The sequence below is a fragment of the Poecilia reticulata genome, linkage group LG13 (genome assembly GCF_000633615.1).
Source record: "Poecilia reticulata strain Guanapo linkage group LG13, Guppy_female_1.0+MT, whole genome shotgun sequence".
Taxonomy (NCBI): Eukaryota; Metazoa; Chordata; class Actinopteri; order Cyprinodontiformes; family Poeciliidae; genus Poecilia; species Poecilia reticulata.
Window position 1 is genome coordinate 26,583,767 of NC_024343.1, and position 24,996 is coordinate 26,608,762.

General features: G+C 37.8%; 2 protein-coding genes across 12 annotated transcripts in view; both read left to right on the plus strand.

Annotated features, from left to right (window-relative positions):
- stard13b (StAR related lipid transfer domain containing 13b) overlaps positions 1–7,833 on the plus strand; it is a 67,052-nt gene extending 59,219 nt beyond the window's left edge. For all 5 annotated transcript variants that reach the window (XM_008426279.2, XM_008426281.1, XM_008426280.2 and 2 more), the window contains 11 exons: positions 211–274; positions 1,315–2,669; positions 2,764–2,934; positions 3,206–3,365; positions 4,414–4,612; positions 4,701–4,914; positions 5,333–5,447; positions 5,556–5,777; positions 6,300–6,517; positions 6,641–6,817; positions 6,945–7,833. In XM_008426279.2, the coding sequence (XP_008424501.1) occupies positions 211–274; positions 1,315–2,669; positions 2,764–2,934; positions 3,206–3,365; positions 4,414–4,612; positions 4,701–4,914; positions 5,333–5,447; positions 5,556–5,777; positions 6,300–6,517; positions 6,641–6,817; positions 6,945–7,062 (3,013 nt within the window). In that variant the 3' untranslated portion in view covers positions 7,063–7,833. The remainder of the gene's footprint in view (positions 1–210; positions 275–1,314; positions 2,670–2,763; positions 2,935–3,205; positions 3,366–4,413; positions 4,613–4,700; positions 4,915–5,332; positions 5,448–5,555; positions 5,778–6,299; positions 6,518–6,640; positions 6,818–6,944) is intronic.
- Positions 7,834–9,972: 2,139 nt separating this feature from the next.
- nbeab (neurobeachin b) overlaps positions 9,973–24,996 on the plus strand; it is a 220,500-nt gene continuing 205,476 nt past the window's right edge. For 4 of the 7 annotated variants that reach the window (XM_008426292.2, XM_008426294.2, XM_008426301.2 and 1 more), the window contains exon 1: positions 9,976–10,540. In XM_008426292.2, coding sequence (XP_008424514.1) covers positions 10,265–10,540 — 276 coding nt within the window. In that variant the 5' untranslated portion in view covers positions 9,976–10,264. Of the gene's footprint in view, positions 10,541–24,996 lie in introns of all 7 variants that reach the window. The other 3 variants (XM_017308169.1, XM_008426293.2, XM_008426297.2) reach the window with 2 other exon arrangements.

The following is a 24,996-nucleotide window of genomic DNA, read 5'->3' on the forward strand; positions in this document are numbered from 1 at the left end:
TAGTGACGCTTATTAGATTAAGGATATTATTATATTGACCAGCTCCGTTTCCCTAAGGGATCTGGTGGTGCATCCAGAGCGGGGCCTGATCAGATTAACATTTAAACGTTTCTCAGAACTTGAATGGAAATCTATTTTTGGTACTTTCATTCGAGAGTTAATGTCATGCTTTGGCTGCTTGTTCAATTCAGTTTCCATCTTTTCTTTCAGGCGGCTTAACACGCTCAACAAGTGTGCCTCTATGAAGCTTGATGTGAATCTTCCAAAGAAGAAGGTGAGTGTAACTCCTGACTGTTTATCACCATGTTGTTTAGTTAACCGCAAAGAGTTTCTTGGTATGATAACAGCTACCATTTGAAAAATGCCATACAACCAGTGGTTTTATTTGACTTTGTGAAAAACTGAAAATGTATTAATAACATCATAAAATTTTGATTTGCCAACACAGATTTTTAGGTAATTGCGATTGATCTTTAAGCACTGTGATATAAAAAATTTAAGAACTGTATTGCAAACATTTTTCCCCATCCTTCCTGCCATAAGCAATCAATAATTGTTTATATTAGGAGCAGAGGAAGTTTCACAGCAGGTGTGTGAGAGAGAGAGCAGTTTCTGTTGGTTTCAAGTTTCAAAGCAGACTAAATTATTATGAAGTCAACAGTTTCTCCCATCATAGATAAAGCATTAGTTCAATTAGCAAAGTAGTCTATGTGTGTGTGTGTGGGCGTGTGTGTGTGTGTGCGCGTGTGTGTGTGCGTGTGCGTGTGTGCGTGCGTGCGTGTGTGTGTGTGAGTGAGTGAATGTAGATGCTTAATGACTTTGAACATTTCCAAATGGCTTCCAACATTTTAGTTAGACATCAAAAGCTCAGAAGAACCCAAGAGAACAACTTTGCTCTACTCTTTTTTTTTTCACGAAATATGCTGAGACATGGCTGCGGTTTGCTCAGGCTGTGAAAGAGCAAGACTTTCATCTGGATCCTTTCGAGCTCTTGACGTTTAGTTAAAATGTTGGAAGCCATTTGGACATTTACAAAGCCATTAAATTGTGATTCACCAGTCAGGGTTTCTTAAACTATTGGTTCTCAGACTTGGTCATTAAGTACCCTGCCTGTTAATCACATACTAATTTAATTAAGCTGTTTGGAAGCAAGGAAGCACCTAAAATATGCAGGGAAGGGGTAATGAGGACCAGGTTTGAAAACCACTGGTCTAGCCTAAATATCGTTGGAAAATTGCACTGAAAAATTACCAGACCGTTTCCTGCTACATCTCTCATTAAATATATAATTGAATATTTTCTTTATAACTCTAGAGTGAAGACTCAGATGAAGAAGATCTCTTCGCCATCAGTGACAAATGGACCTTTGAGTGGAGCAGCAGACGTTGGTCCAGATTACAGGACATCGACTGTCTGCTTAGAACGCACGGAGAAGGCCAAACATCTAAAGACGGCTTGCCTCTCCACAGTACGACCAGCAGGGAGAGTGTTCTGACGGATCTCAGTGAGCCCGAGGTCTCATCGTTGCACAGTGAAAGCAGCGGGGGCAGTGGTCGAAGGGGCCTTAGCACGGAAGACTCTGACTGCTCCAATCGCACCTGCTCAGATTCTGCAGCGATGCCAGACTCGACATCTCTCACAATGCCTCACATCCCCAAAGAATTTTCCCACTATGTGCCTGACAAGCAAGGCAAGTTTAGCTGCACCCGTGCCAAAGACTTCCTGAAGCGCATGGAAACTCTGAGATCTAAAGGAACATCAGTGAGGGATCGGAAAACTTTGGTCATTAGCTCTCCTGTCATGCAGCAGGAGGCTCAGGCACTGAAGACGCTGCGTTGTGTCGAGATCGTAAATGGTGATGCTGGAGCTCCAGAACTCCCATCAGGCAGAATACTGTCACCACAGTCTGGCAGTGAGGGTAGCAGTCATTCCAGTGGCAGCACTGTCAGCACACCAAGTCTGAAAGAACGAAAGCCTCACCGTGCTGACCACAAGCGCAGTGGGATGTATCTGGAGGACTTAGATATTTTCTCAGGCAACCAAATGAACAAAGTCGCAGAACACAACCGCAGAAATGAATTCTGCTCCTATGAAGATCTAGTGGTCCACATTCCCAAAGACCATAAGCCAGGAACTTTTCCCAAAGCGCTATCTATAGAAAGCCTGTCCCCAACCAATGGAGCCATCAACTGGCATACAGGAAGCATGCACCTGGACTCCACACTAATTTCATGCAGAAAGGAATCCAGACCTGTTACACAATGCTGCTCCAGAGGAAGCCGAATCAGTGTCTATGATAATGTTCCCGGGTCACACTTGTACGCCAGTACTGGAGACTTAATAGACTTGGAGAAAGAAGACCTTTTCCCTCACCTGGATGACATACTGCTACATGTAAATGGTCTGCAGCAGATAGTGGACCACTGGTCAAAAAATGTCCTGCCTGGGGGAGAGGGGGTGATGCAGGTGGATAGTGAAAAAGAAGATACGGTACGGCTGCAGTCCTCTAGTCAGATCACTTTAGATTTTGAGGAAAACTCTGTCACTGAAAGCCAGACTACTCCTGGTGATGGAGACAGAGACAAAGTATCCTTAGCAGAGACTGAATCTACCAGATTCAGGGAAAGGAGAGACTCTGGAGTTGGTGCTTCACTCACCAGACCTAACAGGTAGGATTCATGACAGTGTGCTTAACAAGGCTGTACCAATGTATAATGAAATGTTATGAATAAAAACAAACTTTTTTTTCTGCTTTGGAATTAGGTTACGATGGCCCAGCTTCCAGATATCCAATCGTCTCAGTCACTCAATGACATCCCTGCAAATTACAAACCAGTCAGCAGGCCAGCTGAGTTTGTTACAGAAGTTTTCTCTCTTGCGTCTTACAGCAATAATGGAAAAATATTCCATGTCTAACAAGCACGGGTGGACTTGGTAAGTGTTATTAAAACAACACACAGGCAACAATAACGCTGTATGTCTTATCAGTCAGAAAACCCTTTTTTTTTATTAATTAACCTGTATTTTATCAAATCTTTTTAAATGTGTTGTGTTTTGTCATGTAAAGAAGTTTGGTTGGCCTAGAAAAAAAAATCCTTGAAATTGCCTTCCTTTATTACTGGCTATTGCTGAGTAACTTTATATTTTCTTTTTTTATGCATGTTTTTAAAGACCATTCTTTAATAACAATCATTAATGTTTGTAGGTCTGTACCAAAATTTATGAAGAGAATGAAAGTACCAGACTATAAGGACAAGAATGTGTTTGGAGTGCCACTCATAGTGAATGTGCAGCGTTCCGGTCAGCCCCTGCCGCTTGGCCTCCAGCAGGCTTTGAGATACCTGAGAAGTCAGTGTCTTGACCAGGTCAGTAACCTCCCAACGTTAAGATGTATGTTCTTAATCTATAGCAAAAGCTGAAAAGCAAGTTCATGTACTGTACAGAAAATGGACTCAAAGCTTGATTGGGGGTCATTTTGGATGAACTTCGGCATCAGTGCCGTTTCACATGCTTCCAATCAGCCTGCGGCTTTGCTGCGGTGATAAAGAAGTCAAGGTTGCCTTTATAGCAGCGTCCAACTTGTCTCTATTGTTAGTATTTTGGTCCCTTATTATCTTCATGACTGTACTGCATGAATTCTCTATGAGGTTTAGGAAGGTTTGCTAGCCAAACAATCATAGTACTACTACAGTGAGTAAGTTTCTGATAGATGACGGCAATAACTTAGAACTTGAGAGGTCACACTCTGCTGAGAGCATGAGAGGACATGTCTCCTCAAACCATCATTGAGTGTAAAAACTTCACACTGGACTTTAACTAAGATTCAAATACAAAATTTCCTTTATGCACAATGGAGCACTTTAAAAAGTCCAGACCTTTTTTTTCTTTTTGACTCAGGTGGGATGCTTCTGACGTTCCTACTACAGGAATGGCTTATTACAAGGAATGCAACAGCTGTAACTGTCGTTTGTTGTGGCTTTTGAAACGCTCCAACTGCAAAATCCCTAAAACCCATGAAGGGGTTTTACTTCACAATCCACTCCTGGTTGCAGTTGTCTATGTTATGCATGAGCGCTTTTCTTCCACCGTTTGTTCCTTAATTCAGATTTCCATTGGTATTCCTGAGTACAGCACTCTGTGAACTTTTCTGTTGCTTTTTCTGGCTTATGTGATTGCGTAACCATAACACAGCCACCACATAATGTCTCTGTGGGGATAATTTTGTTTCATGTATTTTTTTTTTGTTTGTTTTCAAATCTTAGTAGACAGTTTTGATTTTTGAGTTGAATTACTAAATTAGTAAACACTTTTACAATATTCTAATGTATTGAGATGTAATTTGATACAATGCTGCAAATGAATTCCATGCTCTGAAAGTGCCTCTGTGCTAAAAGATTTCTTTTTGTCTTCCAGGTGGGTCTGTTTCGAAAGTCTGGGGTGAAGTCCCGAATTCATGCCCTAAGGCAGATGAATGAAAGCTCTCCAGATAATGTGAACTATGAAGATCAGTCCGCCTATGATGTGGCTGACATGGTGAAGCAGTTTTTCAGGGATCTACCTGAACCTCTGCTCACCAGCAAGCTAGGGGAGACATTCCTCCATATTTACCAGTGTAAGCATGACATTCTCTCTTGGTGGTGATATGTTTTATCTCCTTCTTTGCTTTCCAACAAGAAATGTAAAATATTTTATGTGTGCAGATGTGCCAAAGGACCAAAGGTTACAAGCTGTCCAAGCAGCCATAATGTTGATGCCGGATGAAAACCGAGAGGTGCTGCAGACGCTCCTCTGTTTTCTGAGCGATGTCACTTCTTCCGTGGAGGAAAATCAGATGACACCCATGAACATTGCAGTGTGCCTGGCCCCTTCTCTGTTTCACCTCAATATAATGAGGAAGGACAATCTATCACCAAAGTAATTTCTCTTGGATTATTGCATTGCATCTAATTTAATGTCTGTCCTTTCAGCTCCTCTGCAAAAAAAAAAAAGTGTAATGAGCATAGTTTGCCCACGTTTCATTAACTTCTGTGTAATTATCTTCACTATGACTCCATAAAGCATGGCTTGAAGTGTGCTACGGAGCTTACTCAGCCCTTAGGGGTACATTAGATTACTCTCTCGGTGCCAGTTTACTAAGGTTATGACCCTTTTTTATGCTTGCTGTTTTAGAAGCTCAAGCTGTGTACAAACAAAGTAAATCTATCTCGTTAAAATTTCTTTAAAAAGACCAAAGGGGTTTCCCACAGGGGGAATAAGGGGCTTATTCTTCATTTATTTAGGATGTTGTACTGAACTCTGTTAGACTTGAACATTTTTTCCCCATTCTCTCTAGGGCCATGCAGAAAAAGTATGCCACAGGCAGGCCGGACCAGAAGGACCTGAATGAAAACTTAGCTGCAACACAGGGCCTTGCTCATATGATCATGGAGTGCAATCGTCTCTTTGAGGTAGAGGCAGTAATTGAAAATTGCAAAAAAAATGTCATGCCTGGATGCAACACCCTCTCCTGAATTCATTTGGATCTAGTCTGACCTGTAATTTGGTTTACCCATTAGATCCCTCATGAGATGGTTACTCAGTCGCGCAATTCTTACGTGGAGGCCGACTTGCATGCACCGACAATCGATGAGCTGTGCAGACAACTGGAAGAGGATGATGGAACATATCAAACACATTTGGAAGGGAGACTACAAACGTTCCTTAAAGAGGCCAGAGAGAAGTCCAAATATTGGGTGTCATGCAACAGTTCAGATAACACAGAGCTGTACTACAAAAAGGTTGGTGGTCTTTTTTCTGTTTTTGATCTTAATTTGCTGGTCATTTTGCCCCTTCTGCATTTACTGCTTTTGTAGGTTTTCACATTCCACATTTTTGGTCATAAAACAAAGTCGTCTGCCACAGGGGAGCATTTCAAGCCCAATTTGGCAATTAGTGATTTAAAGTAACTTTCTGTAGTCTACGGCATAAAACATTTTTAAATGAAATGATTTTAGTTCTCTGTTGAATATTTGCAGCTAGATGTTGCTTAGAGTTATTTCTATGTACATTTGTGTCACAAACTGGTGTAATGTACTGATTTTAGAAAATAACTTTATTTATGGGTACCAAATGGAAGTTGGGAGGGATGAAAGGGCAAAATTTGACAACAAAATGGGAGTTTGAATCGTCAAAGGGCAAATTCATCTGGCACCCAACATTTGTTTGTACTCAGTTATATATCAGCAAACCAAAAATTAATGATTGCCTTAACAAAATATTTAAAATGAATTAAATTTAACATGTTTGTGCTTTGTTGGCAGGTGGGGGATGGAAATCCTCTAAGACGCTGGCGAGTGTCTGTAGAAGTGGAAGCGCCGCCGTCCGTTGTGTTAAACCGCGTACTGCGGGAGCGCCACCTGTGGGACATGGACCTGCTCCAGTGGAAAGTGTGTGAGACGCTGGATAAACAAACAGAGGTGTTTCAGTACGTCCTCAGCCGCATGCCTCCTCATCCCAGTAGGGACTTTGTAGCTCTCAGGTGAGTAACAGCTAAAAATAAATAAACGACATGTCATCTTTTAATTCTGAGAAGTTATAAAATTTGATTTTGTGTTTTCTTCTCTGTTTTTTCTTCTGTTTTTTTTTTTTTTTTTTTGCAAAGGTCTTGGAGGACAGACTTGCCCAAGGGTGCTTGCTCATTGGTTTCTATATCCATAGAGCATGAGGACTCCTCTGCTACAGAAGGAGTTCGAGCTATGATCCTGGAGTCAAACTACCTACTGGAACCGTGTGGCTCCGGAAAGTCAAGACTAACTCACATCTGCAGAGTTGACTTAAAGTAAATCTAAAAATTATTTGTTCTAGAATTTTCAGACTTATACATCTAAATCTAAATCACAAAATGAATGCATTTGCTGTGTGTTGTTATATAGCGTGCAGTATTAAGAGTATGGTTTTGATTTCAGGGGAAGGACTCCAGATTGGTACAACAAAGCATTTGGTCATCTTTGCGCTGCAGAAGCTGCCCGGATCCGCAACTCCTTTCAGCCGCTGATCGCAGATGGACCAGAAACCAAAATATGAAACTGTTCTGTCTGTTAAGCTTTGAGATCGGGACTGCGCTGTTGAGTCGTTGCTAAACGGCTCACATGAATTGCACAGACAGTGCCCCTGAACAAAAACACAGTTTGTTTTCGTGAAAGAGCTCTGAAAACAGTTTCAAGCCTTTCAACTTGCACATGTGCAAAGGAGGATATTTTTAGGTGCTGAGCATAATTCATTTGGGAAATTAATTAAATTGCCAATGTCCTTCACTTTATAATTTTATTTAGCTACTGTTGTGAATTATTATTATTTTTAAATATAAATATGTATTGGTATTATTTACAATGTCCAGGACATTCAAGCTCTTAAATGCTTCTGAGAAGCATTAGTTAATCAGTACAGATTTAAGTAATATAATTATGTAAACCCAAGTGTTTGTATATTTGTGAGTGAATATTTTGTAATTAAGAACAAATTGTACATTCTGTACATATGAGAACAGGTAAATAGTACATATGTTAATTTCGTATATTGATTCTTACATGGTCAGACATCTTTTAATATACACGGTACAGGATTGTAAGCTGGTTTTACTTTGGTCATGTAATGACATTTTTAAATATGTGTAATTTTATGTAACTTTGACCTCCAATAGTTGTGGAAAATAATGACTGAAGGTTTGACTTGATCATACCTGCTTTATGGTACTGGCTCATACAGTCAGGTACAAGACACAGTCTTGTGCTTTGTTGTTTTTTTGTTTGTTTATTTGTTTGTTTGTTTTTTAATAAAACTATCTTTATTATAAGATTTTTGTGCAGATTGATTCTGAATCTTACCATTGTATCAAGACATAAATCATAGTTGGTACTTGACAGCAGCTCACCCTGAAGGGAAAAGTAGAAATTCTCCAAAAATATGTTGACACCAAACTGTGCTGGTGGTGTTCAGTCCTCACCTTTGATTCCCAACACTTGATCAGAGAATCAAAGGTGAGGTTTGTTCATTCTGTAGACCTGTGAATGCATTTAATGGCATGTTGAAGACAATAGAAATTCTACTGACAGCATCTCTACAATCAGTAAGATAACTATATATTATGAGAGATTAAAAAAACAAAAAAACAAATACAAGCACAATAATTTTTGTAAAACTGCAGAAATGATCTCAGCTCTGGAGTTAGAGGGACCTCTACTGGACATTTGAGGGGAACACATCCACCTGGAGGCATCAGAGACATTTAGTTTGACGTTAAAGTTTTAAAGTGATCCAAAATTTACTGAATAATTTAGCTGTTGTGACTTATACTTTTTTATTTCTTACAGTGTTGAAGTAAAACTAGTGAGGGGGGAAAAACCCTCAATATTCAACAGAGAAGTAAACATGACTTTCAGCTTTAGCAGATTTTTTAAAATAATAAAAACAGATTACATGTAACAAACCTTTATTTTTCTGTCCCCTATTCTAAATATTTGCAATCCACAACTTAGCAGGTGGGTTGAATGAGCTACTGATAGAATAAAGACAAAGTGACACTTACTGAGTTTGTCAATCAGGACTTGATGCACTGAATTACTTTAATAGAAAGTTAAGTCTAGCTTCAAACATTGACATCATTGTTTGAAGCTAAACTTAAAATCAAAAATCAGTTTAACAAAAACCTGAAATTGAAAGAAAAAGACCAAGAGATGGAGAATGTATCTCCTATGTATGACTATGTGTGGGCAGAATATATTAGGCAGCAAGCTGACTTTTTTTTTCTCAATGATTGGGTTTCAGTAAGAAAAGCAACAATAACAATTTGATAAGGACCAAATGGCTAGACAACTGGGTCATGTCCAGTACTGCAACTCTAGAGGGGTATTCCAGATGTGCAGTTGTCATATGCATCAAAAAAGGTCGAAGGAAGGAACAGAAGTGAACTGCCCAAGATGATGCATGAGGAAAGTGAAGGCTGCCCTCTGCGGTCTGATCAAAAAGACAAACTGCTTTACCTCAAACTGCTAAAAATCACCTCCATTGTAAACAGAGTCCACCTGTATGTAGTTTATTCTGAGTATACACCCAACTGTTCTTATAAGCCCGTTAGGAAATTTAATGAAGTTTATTGGTGAACTTTGTCTTCTCTTTATTCTCAAGAATAAAGAGAAGAAGCTAAATAGGGTTTTATTACAAAATAGCATCCCAAACTTTGACAATCTGTTCAAGCACTTTTCAATCCATCAACCTAAAATATGAAAAGTATGGCACAACTGCAGATCTACAGTCATGGTGGAAAAATCAGAGTTGGTTGACAAAATATGAAAAAGCTTATTGGGTACGAATATATTTGAAAGTCACTATTTATTGCAAAAACAACCTTTGTTTTTACAACCAACAAGATTTCTTTCTTTATTCTAATTTTCCTCAAATATGGCTTAACTGGCTTGCAGTTCAAAAAATTTAAGTCATAATTTTATAAACCTTTACAACTATATTGCCTAGCTTTGATTTTTTTAAAGTAACCATTAAAAACACCCACAGCATCCATCCACAGCATCCAATGCCATTTACAATTAACTTCATTAGGTAGATGTGGAAAATGTGGAATGAAAGTGGTGTCATTGTGTGCACCTGCGTCAGGTATGCTTTGGCTATTTTGTTTTCCCATTAGGCAGTTCAAGATAAAACTTGAACTGTCTGATTTAAATTCCCAAGAAAAAAGTCTAAATATTTAGAAAATTACATTTATAGTAATATAATCTTTTTTTTTTCCCCCTTCGGTCTATTACTAGAAACGTCAATAAGCTTGAAGCCACCAGGACGTGATCCATGTAGCAACCAAAAGAGGAACCGCAGCCAGGGGGCGACAACATGGCGGTGACAGCGCTGCAGAGAGGAGAAGCGCATCCAAAAGATCCGCGCGCGCGCACACACACACACACACACACACACACACACACACACACACACACACGCACTCAGCTTTGTGTTCACAGCGCAGGTCAGTCAGCTTGCTTAACCTGCTGGTACCAACAACACACTCCTTCAGCCGAACTCTCCAGAGTGGATTTCTCCTAACAGGAAGAGGCTTCTTTTGCGGTTTTGCCTCTGTTTTCTCCTTGCTTCTCAAGTGTCTTTCTTTTTTTTTTTCTTCTTCTTCTTCTTCTTAACGCTCTTAACCAGTAATTAAACACAACACGAAGAAGACGAGGGAGAACCTTTATCAGTGTTTCATTAAAACCTCAGGGTTGGCGTGGAAATGACAAGCGAGAAGCCGGTGGCAATGCCGGGCTCGCTGTCGCTCTCGGACCGTCAGCCCGCTCCAGGTCACGGGCATCGCGGAGCTGCGGTCCCCGCTGCTGCCACCGGGAAGCCAATGATGATGTCCGGCTCAGGTTCAGTGGTCCTCCCGGCAGGCATGGTCAACCCTGCGGTTCCTATCCGGAATATCAAGATGAAATTTGGTGTTCTTATTGGACTCATCCAGGTCGGCGAGGTTTCCAACCGGGATATTGTGGAGACGGTGCTCAATCTGGTAAGTGCCCTGCACATTATCTGCTGTATGACTGGACATTATCGCTCAAATCCACACCTGGAATTATTTCTGAAAGCAGCGTTCACATATTATTGCATATCATTTTGACACATGGCCTGTGAAAATAAGGACTTGTTTGCCGTACAAATGGCTTGACATTTGCGAGAGAATCTTCAACGTGAATATTACAGCCACTCATTTAAACGGTAGCCTGTTGGAGGAAAACTGAATATAGCAAAGTAATTAATGAAGTTTTTAACTTTAGAAAAGTCCAGGAATTTACGTGCACTTGTTTCAGTGAGGAGTTTAAATCCAGTGGTCACTTAAGATGTCAATGTTGTGGTTATAATAAGGACATGCATCTGCTGCTTCTGGTTGTGACAAAAGCATATTGAGGGATCAAGATATGATTGTCATAGTATTGGGCAGGCAAGTCCATAACCGCTGTAACACTTGTGATAAGCAGAGGCTGGTATGAAATTCTTGGGGTACAATAACCTAAGGTAAAAATGTAAAATGCAAGCAACTCCACCTTAATATTACAACATTGTAATCAATTTAGCTATACTACTGTCATCTATTCATTTTTTTTATTTTATTTTGAGAGCTAAATATGGTTGTAGTTTCCAGTAGCTTATTGCACAGAATCTTGTGCAATAATTACAAGAAATCTTTTTTTTTTGTTTCCTTTTCAGCTAAGCATAAATCTAACAAGCTCATATTGACTGGTTAGTCAGGCTATCTGCTCCAGATACTGTTAACTCAAGATTGACGGCTTCCTTTCTCCCTTCGTTTCTACACTACAATATCTGTTTTTGTTTTAAGATCTAAAAACTAAAAATCTAAAAAAGAAGAAGAAGAAGCCAAATTCTGATATTCTTGGGAGCAAGCAAAGTTTATAAAGCCAGGTAATCATAGATGTGCGTCTCAGTAAATTTGCCTATTGTTGAAAAGGTAATTTATCTTAGTAATTCAATTTAAAAAGTGAAACTCATAGACAACCAAAGTAAGGTATTTCCAGCATTTATTTATGTTAAAACTGATTCTTGTTACTTACAGCTAATGCAAACCCCAAAACTCAGTTTTTTAGAAAAGGTTCATATTACATGGATTTGGGATTTTTAACTGGCTAATATCAGCCTGCTGGATAGTTTGTCCATGTGCAGTACAGTGTGTACAGTACTTGGGTGGGGCTTCTTCTACTTGGACATAATTCGAGCTATATGTGGCGTAGCATGGAAATGATCAGCCGGACGTCTTCTTTCAGCCAGCTGACTGGCAGTGGAAAGCAAACAGTTTTACTCTGTGGAGCACATAGAAAAACCCCCAATCAGTCTGGGAATTTCTCTGGAATTGTATTATAATTACTTAAAACTGGAAGAAGAGTGTGCTGGAAAATTTGAGCGGTTTTGGAACTGTCACTTTTTAAATCATCGATTTTGTCACCTGTAACTCAAGCCAGTCTTCTCAGAGTACAATTATTAATACAATTTCTCATAATACAGCTTTTTGACACCAAATTGGATTATGATGGATTAAAATCTGAAACTTTTATACTGAAGTCATTTTATTCTTTATTTAAAATTAAATAAAACCAGCTTCCAGCTCGTGCTTTGACCATCTGCAGCAGCTCCACAGTCTGTTTGCAATAGTTGGCCTCTCCTTGTTAGCACACTAGAGATTAATTACAACCTGTTCTAGCTCAACAGAGACCCACTTTGTGGAGCAGAACAAATTGTAGCCCTTGGCATGTTCAGACATGAGAGCTGTACTGCAGGAGCTGGAGTCACTGACACCTTGCCCCTTCTCACTTTGCTGTTTTCAAAGACAATCACACTCTGTTGTATGATAATTCTGATTTTCTTTTTACACCAACCTGATGGCCGTGACATGATTGCACATTCATTTTTCTTAATTTTCTGCTTGATGAATTTACTCTGTGATTGACTTTGTGTTCATGCTTTTTTTTAAAAGTCCTTTGTGCTCACTCTTCAATACAACACTAGATTTTAGCACTGGAGCTATCTATTCAAACTTTAAAAAAAAAAAAGTTTTCTATCAAACCAATTTGAAACTTTTAAATGACAGATTTAATTAAGAGAGTATTGAAGCTCAGTTGTCTTTCATTTGTAGATACCAGTGCAATTAGATTATGTCTGGTAAGAAAAGATTGACGTCTGTCCAAGCAATGAAATATTTAGTGCAATGATAGTAACACCAGATTATAGTTGTTATTTTATCTACCTTTTTATCTAAATTACATCAGAATTTCTGCATCACACATTTATCTTCAAAAAAGCTGGGATGCAAAGACAATTTTGTTGAGTTGTTTGAGAATATATATATTTTTTGAATACAAGTTGAGATCAAATTTCAAATTTGTCTGAAGAGTCCGAGATTTATGTTGTGATTCTCATCAGGGATCCTGAATCATTATGTTCAAAGTCAATTTCATTCTTATATTGGTAAGATTGGGTTTTCAAGAGTATGTAGCCTTTACTCACCATTTTCTGTGGTCGTCTTACATCTTATAGAGTTTACTTTAATATTATGTCAAATCATTTAGCTTTTTAATATCAACCAAAAACATAACTATTCAAGATTTTACTGCCATCTTTGAATTATCACACTGCATCTGTAGGCTATTTTTGCTTCACTGCCAGTGTTTTAGTTTCAATGTAAAACATAAAAAAGTCACACAAAAAAAGCTATGAATAATCAAATGTCCATGTCAAAATTAAAGTCCTTCAGATTTCCCATGAGTTCGTATCTTGAGGATTCTCTCAAGTACAAACAACCACAAGGCAGCAAAAAAATCATGTTGAAATTTGTGAGTGGAATTCTTTACATTCGTATCAAGTAAAGCATTTAGTCTATATAAATGTTTTTGAAAGGATGTGTGCATGCCACAAACATGATCATTTGATGTTTTATTTAACAAATAAATTGTCTCATTAAAAGACACAGAAGTCGCAAATATTAATCATAGAAAGAGTTGTTTTTTTTATTTATTGTGGCATTTTATTTATAGTACAGCTTCTTGAAAAATACATTTTGAATAATAAGTGTTGGTCTAATTTTTGTTCCATATTTATCGATGGAGGCAAAAATTAAGTCTTTCTGTGCTGTTCCGTCTGCAGCTTTTATGTATGTTTTTTGATGTTTTGATGCAATATTTGCAGTTGTGCTTATGATTTAAGGTCATAGTAAATAACTTCAAAAATGGCTGTAATTGTTTGTGGAGTTGAAATATCTTTCTCTGATTATATTCCACTTGGTTACATGTTAACAACCATATTGGATATGTTCCAGCTGAGATCGATCGAGTCTATGCATATTAGACAAATAGCATGGCGATACCATGAAAGGCTTGTTTCTGTATGTGTTCGACTGGCTATAAGCTATGATTTGCACTCTGCTCCTCCTGAGTCAGTTACACACTCTGATCAATATCGGATCAATATGTTCTTTTACAGTTTTATAAATAAAACTTTTTCTTCTGAATTACCCTTTCTAATGGGCACTGTTTTGGATTATGCCACAGGCCATATTTGTGATCTCCACTGTCTTACGTTTCTCCGTTTGGCCGTGTTTTGGCATTTCCGGTAAGGCTAAGGGGACACAGTTTGCTGTGACATGAACCACGCCGCTGAGCTTGGCATGTTGTTGCAAGTTTAAGACACATTATATCAAGCAGTTAAATAGATGCTTCATTAATTGAAAACCCGAGCCTCATGTCTTGTTGATATGCCGTAGCTCTTTGCATTCGTCCCCTCGTGTAGAGCAGGTTAATAAAAGATTATGATGTACCTACATGGAACAATTGAGTGTCGTTCCGATGTTGTCGTTGTACCACCTTGTGTAGTTTGTTCATGCTATATGCCCTAAATAATGAGTTAGATTCTACATTAGTTAGGAATAGCAATGTGTACATCAATACATTTTTTACTCGTTGAGCCTTTTTATTCGTTCCCATTCAGAACACTTACATTGGAAGGGGGGGAGGTGTACGGTATGCAAACACTGTGCTTCCTCAGTTGAGTTTATTCAGTTTGAAGCCATTCGGTTTCCCCCAATCACATTTTCCTTTCCTCTGATCTACTTCATGATAATCTTCTTAGGATTTGAGAGAAAATTGAAATTCTGACGCTGTGCAAATTTGTTTGTTTTAAAAGTAATTTCATTCAGCTGTCAATTGACTCAGCGACAGGACGATAATGCATTTCCTTGTCCTCAGTCAAGGACAAGGTAAGGGATTGCACTTTTTTATGTTTTGCCCTGTCTGCAAATATTCTGTGTCTCTCTGAACATCCAAGATCAAGTGCATTTCAGTAGTAGTTTTATCTAAATGTTATTTAATTCAGATTAAATGAAAAATGGCCAAACGCATTTTGATCTCACTTCTCATATGCTATGCAATTTATTAGGTTGTTGTCAGTAGTTTAATCAAGTTTACCTTGAGTTTCAAAGCTCAGATATATTACTTATATTGAAGTGGAGATAAATTGTCTGTCAACCTGATTACATCAGCAAAAATATAGCTTTTGGGTACAGAATCTTTTGATTTAAGGATAACCATCAGTGCCTTTAGGAAATGCCGAAGAGTGAGGTCAGACGACTTTGCGAAAGCTGTAAGTCTGTTATCTTTGTTTTTCCCTTTGGTCTCGCTCCTCTCTTGCTATTCTCATTCGTTCTGCTCACTCATGCGTTCCTACCCCAGAGAGATGCCAATAGTATATTATTTGGCTGCTGCCTAAATTAGTGTCATGGCTCATCCCAGGAAGCATCTCCCAGCTCAGTGGGGGAATGTTGCTAAGAGAACAACTAACTCCTGGTTGTGGGAACTTTATGGGTTAAGACTTTTTTTTTTGTTTCTTGATAGAAATGTGCTGAAGCTCAGAGTGATGAAATATGTGAAAAGTCTTGCTGAAAGAGATGACAATAATATAGACTGACTTAAAGATAACACTGAGAATTAAATTTTTTATCTTTCTGCTTGATGTTTTGCATTTAAACCATTTATTCATAATGATTTTAGAATCTTCCCTTTTATCTGCATTTTTAATATTTGGTTGAAATATTTCCAAAAGCCCGTCTTCTGTTTTCTATCAAAGGATAGTCGGAGCATATGGGAGTCTTTTCAACAGAAATTTGTGCGAAAGTATGCTTGATTTATCAAAGCTCTTTTTGAGACATTAAAACACAGATTTTTAAAGAAAAAAATCAGTAAGGCAAAAGCAGTGGCAAGTATTCTTAAACTGGCACCATATTGTTTATCTGTAATGTATTCTGGCATATTAAAAACGCAGGAAAATGTGATATGCAATGGTAATGAATCATAATTACGATATGACTTGCAATGGACAAACAATGTCTTAGCTAAACATGGTTACTTTTTCTGCTTTTTTTTAATTTATTTTTTTTATAAACATAAAGCTCAAAGGTCTGGAAATCTTTCGATTCATTCCAAAAGAAAATGAACTCTTCATTCATTTCTATGTCAACAACATAGTTTTTGGCAATGATGCACTCTTGTTGTACTTTTAAGTTCTTTAACAGAACAGTTTAAATAGGTTCCTATGAAATCAGGTTTATTATTAGTTTTCTTTTTCTCCTAATTTATCTTTTTCCCAAATTCCATTATTTCAGCTTTTATTTTCCTGAATTTCACTTTTACCATTCTAACTACAGTGGCTCCAGCATATGTGCTTCAGTATTCATGATTGCACCTGTTTGCAGATTTTTCTGTGGAACGTAGATCCAAATTATTTGTGAAAAAATGCACCTTTTAGGAAGTAGAAATACCTAGGTGCTATGTGCTGACATTTGCAAAGCCATCCCAGGAGCAGTATTTATTTTCCTTGGCCCCGATTGGCTGTACAGCAAAGAGTGGAAATGTGGAAAACTGCTGCAATTTCTGTGTGTAAACTATGAAAATAGGCATTTATAGTGATTTTTTGAGGTGATCTCTAGTATTCGTGGACTTCAGCTATTCATGGGCAACCATGGTCTTTGTGAATACACTTAATCTAATAAATCTAAATTAAACTTAATCTAATATCAAATTCACTAACTAGTGTAATTCATCACATTTGTATCATTTTGATTTAGATTCCAGCTGACCAGATGCAAAAAGCAACGAAATTACAACTTTTGATATTTCACAAAACAAAGTTTTAAAAAGGTTTGCAAGTATTTTTAATCTATAATTAATGTCTGATAATTATCTGTTTCACATGCTAAGTATAATGCTTTTTAAATGGATGTAATTAGAAGTGGTCAAAAAAAGACCAAAAAAAGTAATGAAAGTGGCTTTTGTTTGTTGCCTTTGAACTTTGAATTCTTTTTGTTTTTGTTTGAAAGAATTCGAAGATCCAACAGTGTGTTAAATTAATGCCGATTGTGGGTAGGGGAGGAGAAACACTAAACCTGTCAACAAAAATATGCAAGATTATTTAAACTGGTATAATTTGGCTGTGTAAGTAGAATTTGGCTAAACCTCAGGCTACATACCATGTGTTGTCCTCCCCGTAGGCGTGAGGCCCACTATGCTCATTTCTATGGAGATGAGCTACATCTTAGATCATGCAAACCTAATTCATATTGCTTTATGCAGCAGATAGACAGCACTGCAGCAGGGCGTTTCCATCACTGTACAGACTGAACGCAAGCAAAGACAGCCTGACAACATCACACCGCTGGTGTAGATAACATTTCTGGGTATGTCACAATAACGGTATGTTTATAGAAATATAAACAGTTCCTTTATTATTTGCGTTTAGTAAATGTGTGAATTTTATAATTGACTGAAAAAGGTAAATGTAAAATATGGGGAAACTATAATATTTATACGGAAGCCAAACAAATATAGTGAATGTTGCAGGGATTGCTTTTGAAAGTGTTTGCTAAATGAAAATGTATGTATGGAAGTAAATTTCCTTTATACTGTTTTTAGGATAACAGTGTTCTGTTCTCAGTTACTCCACTTTTTTTGGGGGGTCACTGATAAGGAATCACGAATCAGAAATGTTTACAGAGACGTCTGTTTGAAATGGTTGATGTATTAATTTTGAGCTCTTTCTGATTTATCCACTGGATCATTAAAATGGCAAGTTGTCATGTACATTTGCCTTTTTATTGCTCAAGGTTGGTGCAGTTTGTCAGTGAAAAGCCAGCAAAAGGATTATACTTATTTATTGTACTTTAATTGGTTGAACGTAAAATACTTGACTTATGCTTTTGTGCCGTGTTTTCGCCTGCCTGTGTCCTCTCCAGTCTAGAAGACCCAGCAAGTCATTACATTTCTGAAAAGCTAACAGAGCACACAAGAGAACAATTCAGCAAACTGTTTGTCTGTACAAAGACTGGAATTTAATCACAACAGTTTTAAATGGAAAGCATTCCGGGGGTTCAAAATTAATGATTAAGGTTGCAAACTTTGTTCTTTATGGAACATTGGATGCAATATGTTAAACATGGACACAGAACAGCAAAGGAGCAGCAATAGGCTTTAGAATATATCTACAAAATGGAAAATGTTGTTTTGTTTGTCTTGTGCAAAAATGCGATCACACTGCTCTGCTACATGGCATCACTTTCATAGTGGATTCTCAGCAAAGAAGGCAGAACATTTGTTCTTCCTGTGTCAGAACACATGCAAAAGAAGAAAGCCAACTCAACTGGTGCACCGTGAGGCATGAGGTCCATATTAAAGGGACTGACAGATTTATCCTCCTCTCTGGCACATGAGCCACTAGGCAGTTAATGATGTGTGCTGTGAATACAGATTTCTGTATTATTCCTGACAAAGCAGGCATTGTTGATAGCATGATTCTGCTTTGAATATGTTTTCATTTACACTTCGGTCCCTGTAGTTTTTACGTGCTATTCCTTCTTTGCCTGCCTGTGCTTTTATATCAGTTGATGCTAAAGGACATCCGAGTTCATCCTGTTTCGGCTACCTATTGAAATCAAGTGAGGGCTTTAGTGTTTATAATTGAGCATACATTCTCAAATTTATTCGCCGCAGCATAGCTGGGATGTTTCTGTTTCTTGCCGATATTGAAGCCTATGTTCTCTTTAAGAGTGTGATCATGCACATACTTAATGTAGCTGAAATAGAAGGGAGATAATGAAGGGTTTAGTAAGAATTGGGGATTTGGATTACAATTAATACTGAGATATCAGCTTGATAAATGAAGACACCGTTTATACCTCCCATCTCCCTTGACACATTCCACCAGGACACTTATTTTTGTCACATAACATCTGCTCATTTTTCCATTATTGGAGTTTAATACGGAAAATCCATCTTTTTGCTTATCAAATATATTCTCAACTGCAGAGTAAAGGACTTACCTTTATCTCATCTAAAGAATCTTATCAACCTAAGTAAACACCCGTTTTTTAATTTCAAATATACAGAGACTGTGTTCTGTCTACTCGATGAGCTCATCTTGGAAAAAACAAACAAATGGTTAGATATATTTGCCAGATGGTTTCTTACACAGAGCCATCTGTGTAGTCTGTGTAGAAAACCAAAAGAAAAAGGACATGTAAGGCATGTGGATAAAAAATATATCCTCATCTTCCTTAACTGGCAGTCTTCAAAATGACGTGAACAAATAAGAGCCTGTTCAAAATACAAATCATGCAAAGACTACACTTGAAGAGGGGAACATTATTTTTCCAGAAAATATTTGTTGTCTCCAACCTAAGTAATACACTAACTTTTATCAGATTAGGATACCACAAACTGATCTGTGGCGCAAACTGGTATCCATATTTAGCTGAATGCCTTTCCTGATGACTGGCAGTGTGAATTATCAAGAATTTTGCCCCTGAATCTGAATCTTTACCATACACTAGGGCAATTTGTTTTCTTTACTGTTTGTTGAATTGCTTACTCTTTAATCATTTAGCATTAACTAGACAATAAAAATACAATCATAGTGCTATTGATTGTTTTTCTTGATTTGTTTTGGGAAAGCATCCTAAAAGAAAGAACAAAAATAAATAAATCTTGCAGCATTTTAGTTTTATGAAATCAATGCTACTAAATTTTGCAAGCATATTTCAAAGTTGCTACAAAGTCCCGCTGGAATTTTATTATACTTTGCCAATAAATCTATGGCTACCAGTGATTCCCAGAGGTCCCACTATGTTTGGTGTAGTGTCAGATTCCCAAAGAGTCTATGCCGTACCATTAAACTGTAGAAACAGAAGGCAGAAAATCAAATGTGTGAACATGACATAACGAGAGAAACCTGGTTGGTTTTACAGTCTTGAATAAAACCAAAGCATAAAGAGAGGATTGTAGGAAATATTTATTTATTTATTTTGTTTACAACTTCACCTTCCTTTCTAATTGAGGCTCCTAGCAGAAGCCTTCAGGGACTGCAATGAATCCAGAACTCTACTCCTAAAATCCAGATGAGTGCGCAGAAACATTAACACTCACAACCTATTCCAAACTCACTCCGTTGGTTTTCTGAGTAGATCTCCTTGTCATCTGACGGCGCATTTACAAAAATGTTTCGCCCCCCTGTCGACACATTTCTCACCCCACAAACCTGTACATCTTCCCTTTACTTGAGTCGGTCGCCTCCTTCCCACCAGCACAAAACTCACCAGTATGGGCAATTGAGCACACCGTGCTGCTGGCCTTTGGCTGTGGAATGCTCTCTCTCTAACACTTAGAGGAGCAAAGCGGCTTCAGGCAGTTTTAAACATAGTTAAATGGAACATTTGTTGGTTCCTTTAACAGTATGCTTTGAAATGCTTCTTTTTTATATAAAGTTATGAGGTCGACTTTAGATAAAATTACCATTAGTATCATAGATTTTGATTTTTATCAAATATTAACCAAATATGAGGGAGTTTAGGTCTACAGAGAAGGGAGAAACTGTGATTGCTGATAATGTAATCTGGGTATGGTATATGTAGCCTTGGTGTACGCTGCAGAGCTCATCTCCTATGTTGCTTTGAGGATTCAGTCCTGGCTGTGTGTTGTGCCTACAAGCGTACTGAAGCCGATTGTCAAGCAATGTTTAGATGTGTGTCCCTGGCTAATGCTATTACTTGTGAGAGCTGGACTGCTTTGAAAGAAACATCTGGATGGAGAGCCTCACTGTTTCCTTGGAGTCTGAGGCAGAGACAGATTACTGCTGTACCATTTGGTTGATAATGATTCAGCATGGAATTAGATGCTCTATATGGAACAGCTTGGCTAGTGTGATAGTCTTATTGCTGCTGCTAAAATGAATACAGGGTTTTAGGAGTGGCTGTGAAGATTTCTAAGTCTATGTATCACGAGTTTGATAAAATAAGCTCTGATAAATGTTTCAACACTTTATCACATTCCCTGCTGCTGGGCAGAAAATTCACACTGCATCAAACTCATACTTAATGCTTATGCATAAGTTTTGAAAGTCAACACAGCTGTTAAAATGTCAGATTTTTGAAACGTAAACAATTTGATTAAAATCAATAAAACTTTTTTTCACATTTAGCGTAACTGAACTAAAAACTAATTTTAGCTAAAATTGTGTGATTTGGCCGTTTTTACCCACTTCTTACAAATATTCTTCAAGTCATATTGTGAGGATATCTCCTGCTCAAAGCCTTCCACAGGTACCAACAAGTTTTCTATTGAATTTTTGTTCTATATCTGACTTAGCTGATCCATAACCTTAGTTTTCTACTTGCAAAGCAAGTTCTTTGTTCTTGAGAGAGAATAACCCTCATCATCTCTATCAGTCGCCTGAAAGGTCTGAGTCACAATGGATATTTTGAAGTCTTCAACTCCTACTTCCAGAGAGATGTTATGAAAATAGGCCAACACTGGGGTTAAGAGTTTTTACCAGTCTCTTTTGTTCTCTGTGTGCAGTTCAGTACTTGTTATCCATCCATGGTCTGGCCCAACACATTGTTTAGAGGAAACTCCTACAACTACTTATCTTTTGCTGTTTATTGATGAGTTTTGCTGAGCCACATAATGCTGTTGCTGTTTTTTCCACTCTAACCCTGACTGACACCTTTGTGCAATGTGATATCTTGGATTTTTTTTTTTCTCAGCAATGAGAAAATGCAAAAGAGTAACTGTCAAAAAAATCCATAGTAAGTATTCTGCTTGATCTAACCTTTGCTCTTGGTACATTTGTTCATAGCTTTTTTGTTATCAGGTTTTTTTTGTTAATCTGGAATGTAGCTTATATATCAGGTGTGACTGTAGATGAGTATCACTTTAACTTTCTGTATTGAACATTCAATGTTTTTGGCAAACCAAACTGAGTCAGACTGCAAGAGCCCATGTAAGTACTTTGAGCTGCTCTCTTTCTCTTATATTTACCCACCAGTGGCGGATAGTTTCTGGATGTGCTCAATCATTTGTATCATGCTCTATCATTCTTTTAAACATGCTGAATATTGGAAGGTATCTTTGTAAGATGCCTTCCTTTGTAAAATGCCTTACGAGGATGAAACGGTGGCTTTGTGGCACTGTTTGGTCAGGGATCAGACATAATCATTGCCGCTGTGATCTATATATGTATCAGAAATAGCCTTTGTTCCACTAAGATATTCCAAACTTTGAACTCTGCAGACAAAAGCTGAATTGGATATCATTATTCATACTTGTATTTAACCTATTCTTGATTGTTTTAAGAGTCCTTTAATGTGTCTAATGGATCTTGGCGATCTCCAGACAGTACAGAATGCAGCTGTCTGTTTCTTGTGGAGTTTAACTACAAGAAAGAGACGGCACATTACTCCAGTTTTAGTCTCTTTAAATTGGCTGCTTTTGTCCTCACTTTTAGAGCCCTGTGCGGACAAGCTCCAGCTTATTTCTCCACATCACAGTTTGCGATCTGGTCAATGGATGTTAATGGTTTTAGGAACGACATAAGAGGGGGGAAAAAAATCTTATAGTGATAGCCCCAAGTTGTTGAATTTGTTGCTTCATGCTTGACACTGTATTTATTCTTTGAGTCTTTTAAGACTTATTTATTTAGACAAGCTTTTACATTTGGGTTGTCTAAAATTTTCTTTGCTCTTGTGTATGCCATTCTATTTGTACCATTTATGATTTTTTGTTTCATGCAAATATTTTATAGTAAAGCAAATATAAGGTAAAGGTGTAATATGACGCTATGCAGAAGTCATTGACCTCTATGTTGTACTATTTAGATATAAAGTTTACTTATTTACTTCTAGGACAGATGCAATTCATTTACAGTTAATCAGATTTTCTGTCACTAATGGCAGGTGTGTACAGTACTCAAGGAGAAAGGTGGTTCAACAAACTATTAGTTAAAGGGTCAAGGTATATATAAAGGTTATGCCCTTTCTTCCCCTTTTTTCCAGTTACATTGTATATAATATTATGTCAAATCAAAGGTGGCAAATGGTTTGTTCTACTCTCATTTTTGACATCACAATAACCTAGCACTAAACGTAAGATTTTATGCCTGCACTTGACTTTCTATAATCTCTTAATATATCTTTCCTTGGTAAGAAGTCTTGTGTACATATTGGAAAAACTTCAAAACTAAAATACCATCTGTTAAAACCTACAATTGTTGACAGCATCCTGCACTGACCGTCAATTTGCAAGTCTTTACATGTTGACCATCCGGCTCTCAAACACATTTATGAAATTGTCCATATTCCCACAGTGACCTAGATGGAATATTTATACTGAAGAAGTTAATTACATTTCAACATGTAGATTACAGCACTTACTGTGCTGCCATTTCCATTCAAATTGCTATTTCAAGTAGAGCAGACCACATGACTTGTGCAGCTATGCCTTTTCAGAAGAGGATTAAAATCCGAAGTGAGGAGAATTGCTCTGTATCCCAAGTGTATGATTTTGGAAGTAGTATATTTTTGGCATCACAGTCATTTTGTAGCTCACAATTCTGTATAGCACAGTTAAAAAAAAAAACCTGAACTTCTGGGTTCGTGTACAGAATACAGCGTAAAATGTGTTTTGCTGGTGTCTCAGTGGTATATGAAGCTAGTGAGTTTGTCATTGAGCACTGCTGCTGATTTTCAGTCTCAGCAGGGCTAAAATTGCTTGCAGTAGATGTCCTCCAGTGGAACTGTGTCAGTATGTTTAAACTGGATGACTGAGTTGATTGGAAACTAACAACCCTGTTTTTCAGAGATGGAATTGCAATTGGCAGATAAATTGAGCATTATCGTTTATCCATCACTCTCTACATATGCACAGTGTGGTTGAATATGAAGTGTAATTGACTATGAACATCCATCACATTTTAACAGATTGTACAGGTGTGACAGGTAATGCCTTTTCCCAGTAATTCAAAAATGAACTAGATGTAATTACACTTGGAATGATATTTGTCAAGCATTTGTTTTTGTTTATTTTGATGTTTATGGCTCACAACAAATGGAAATCCAAATCCCCCTTCCAACTGCAAAAAGGATTTTAAATACAGAAATCCTGTCATGCTGGGAGTCTGTCCATGTGCCTTTATGGTATATGTACTCAATTCTCGATTGGGGACTCTTCTTTTCGCATGAATTCTTGCGTCAGTACAGCATGGCATGGCAGTGACTAGCCTGTGGCTCTGCAGGGGTGTAAAGTAAGTAATTTTCCTCTTAAGAATATGTCACACATTCTTTATAGGGCTTTGGTTGCACTTTTCTGGCCAATCAAGTACATTGATACCAAGTTGCCAGAAAGAGAGAGGGAATTTATAACCACAACTGAAAATGTATTTAATGACCAACAGCACCAATTCAAGAACATTTGTATAAGCATTGTAGTACTAACAATAAGATTCATCCAAAAAGTTGCACAATGACTTAAACCTCTGGAAATGAAGAAAAATGAAAGCTGGGAGACGGCCAATGGTCTGCATACGGCCAACAACTCACAGTGGAGGTGTCTAACACCCAGCAATGTTTCTCATGTTTCCCCCCCCCCCATTTTCTAAGCATTGCTGATCCTGAAAACAAAACCAGCTGACCCAGCCGAGATTCTCAATGTGCTGTAATGGCAAGAAGACAGTTGTCAAATTAGGCGTTACACTGTGGTGGCCCCAATGTGTTTTTATTCCATAATCCCCCTAATTTAGTGTGAGCACACAGCCCATGATGCTTCTGTCAGTGCTCAAATACTGTAGTAGTAGATTACCATTTTGCTCTGTGTGCCTTTGACTTGCTAGTTGCCAACATTGCTGGGAGCCAAAACTGTCTCCTTAGTTTCTGCTGGTGCACTCCGGGTATAAAAACTAGACTATTCCACATAAATCGTTGACAACATATGGTTTTGCAAAATTTTCAATGACTTCTTTAGTTATTGTAGATTAATCATTGCAGCTCCAATGGGCAGGTGCAATCCTGAGCATTTTCATTTAATCTCAGGATTGCACCTATATTTGGCCCTGTTTGCTTGTGCAGCTTTTTCAACCATGTCTTCCTTCTAC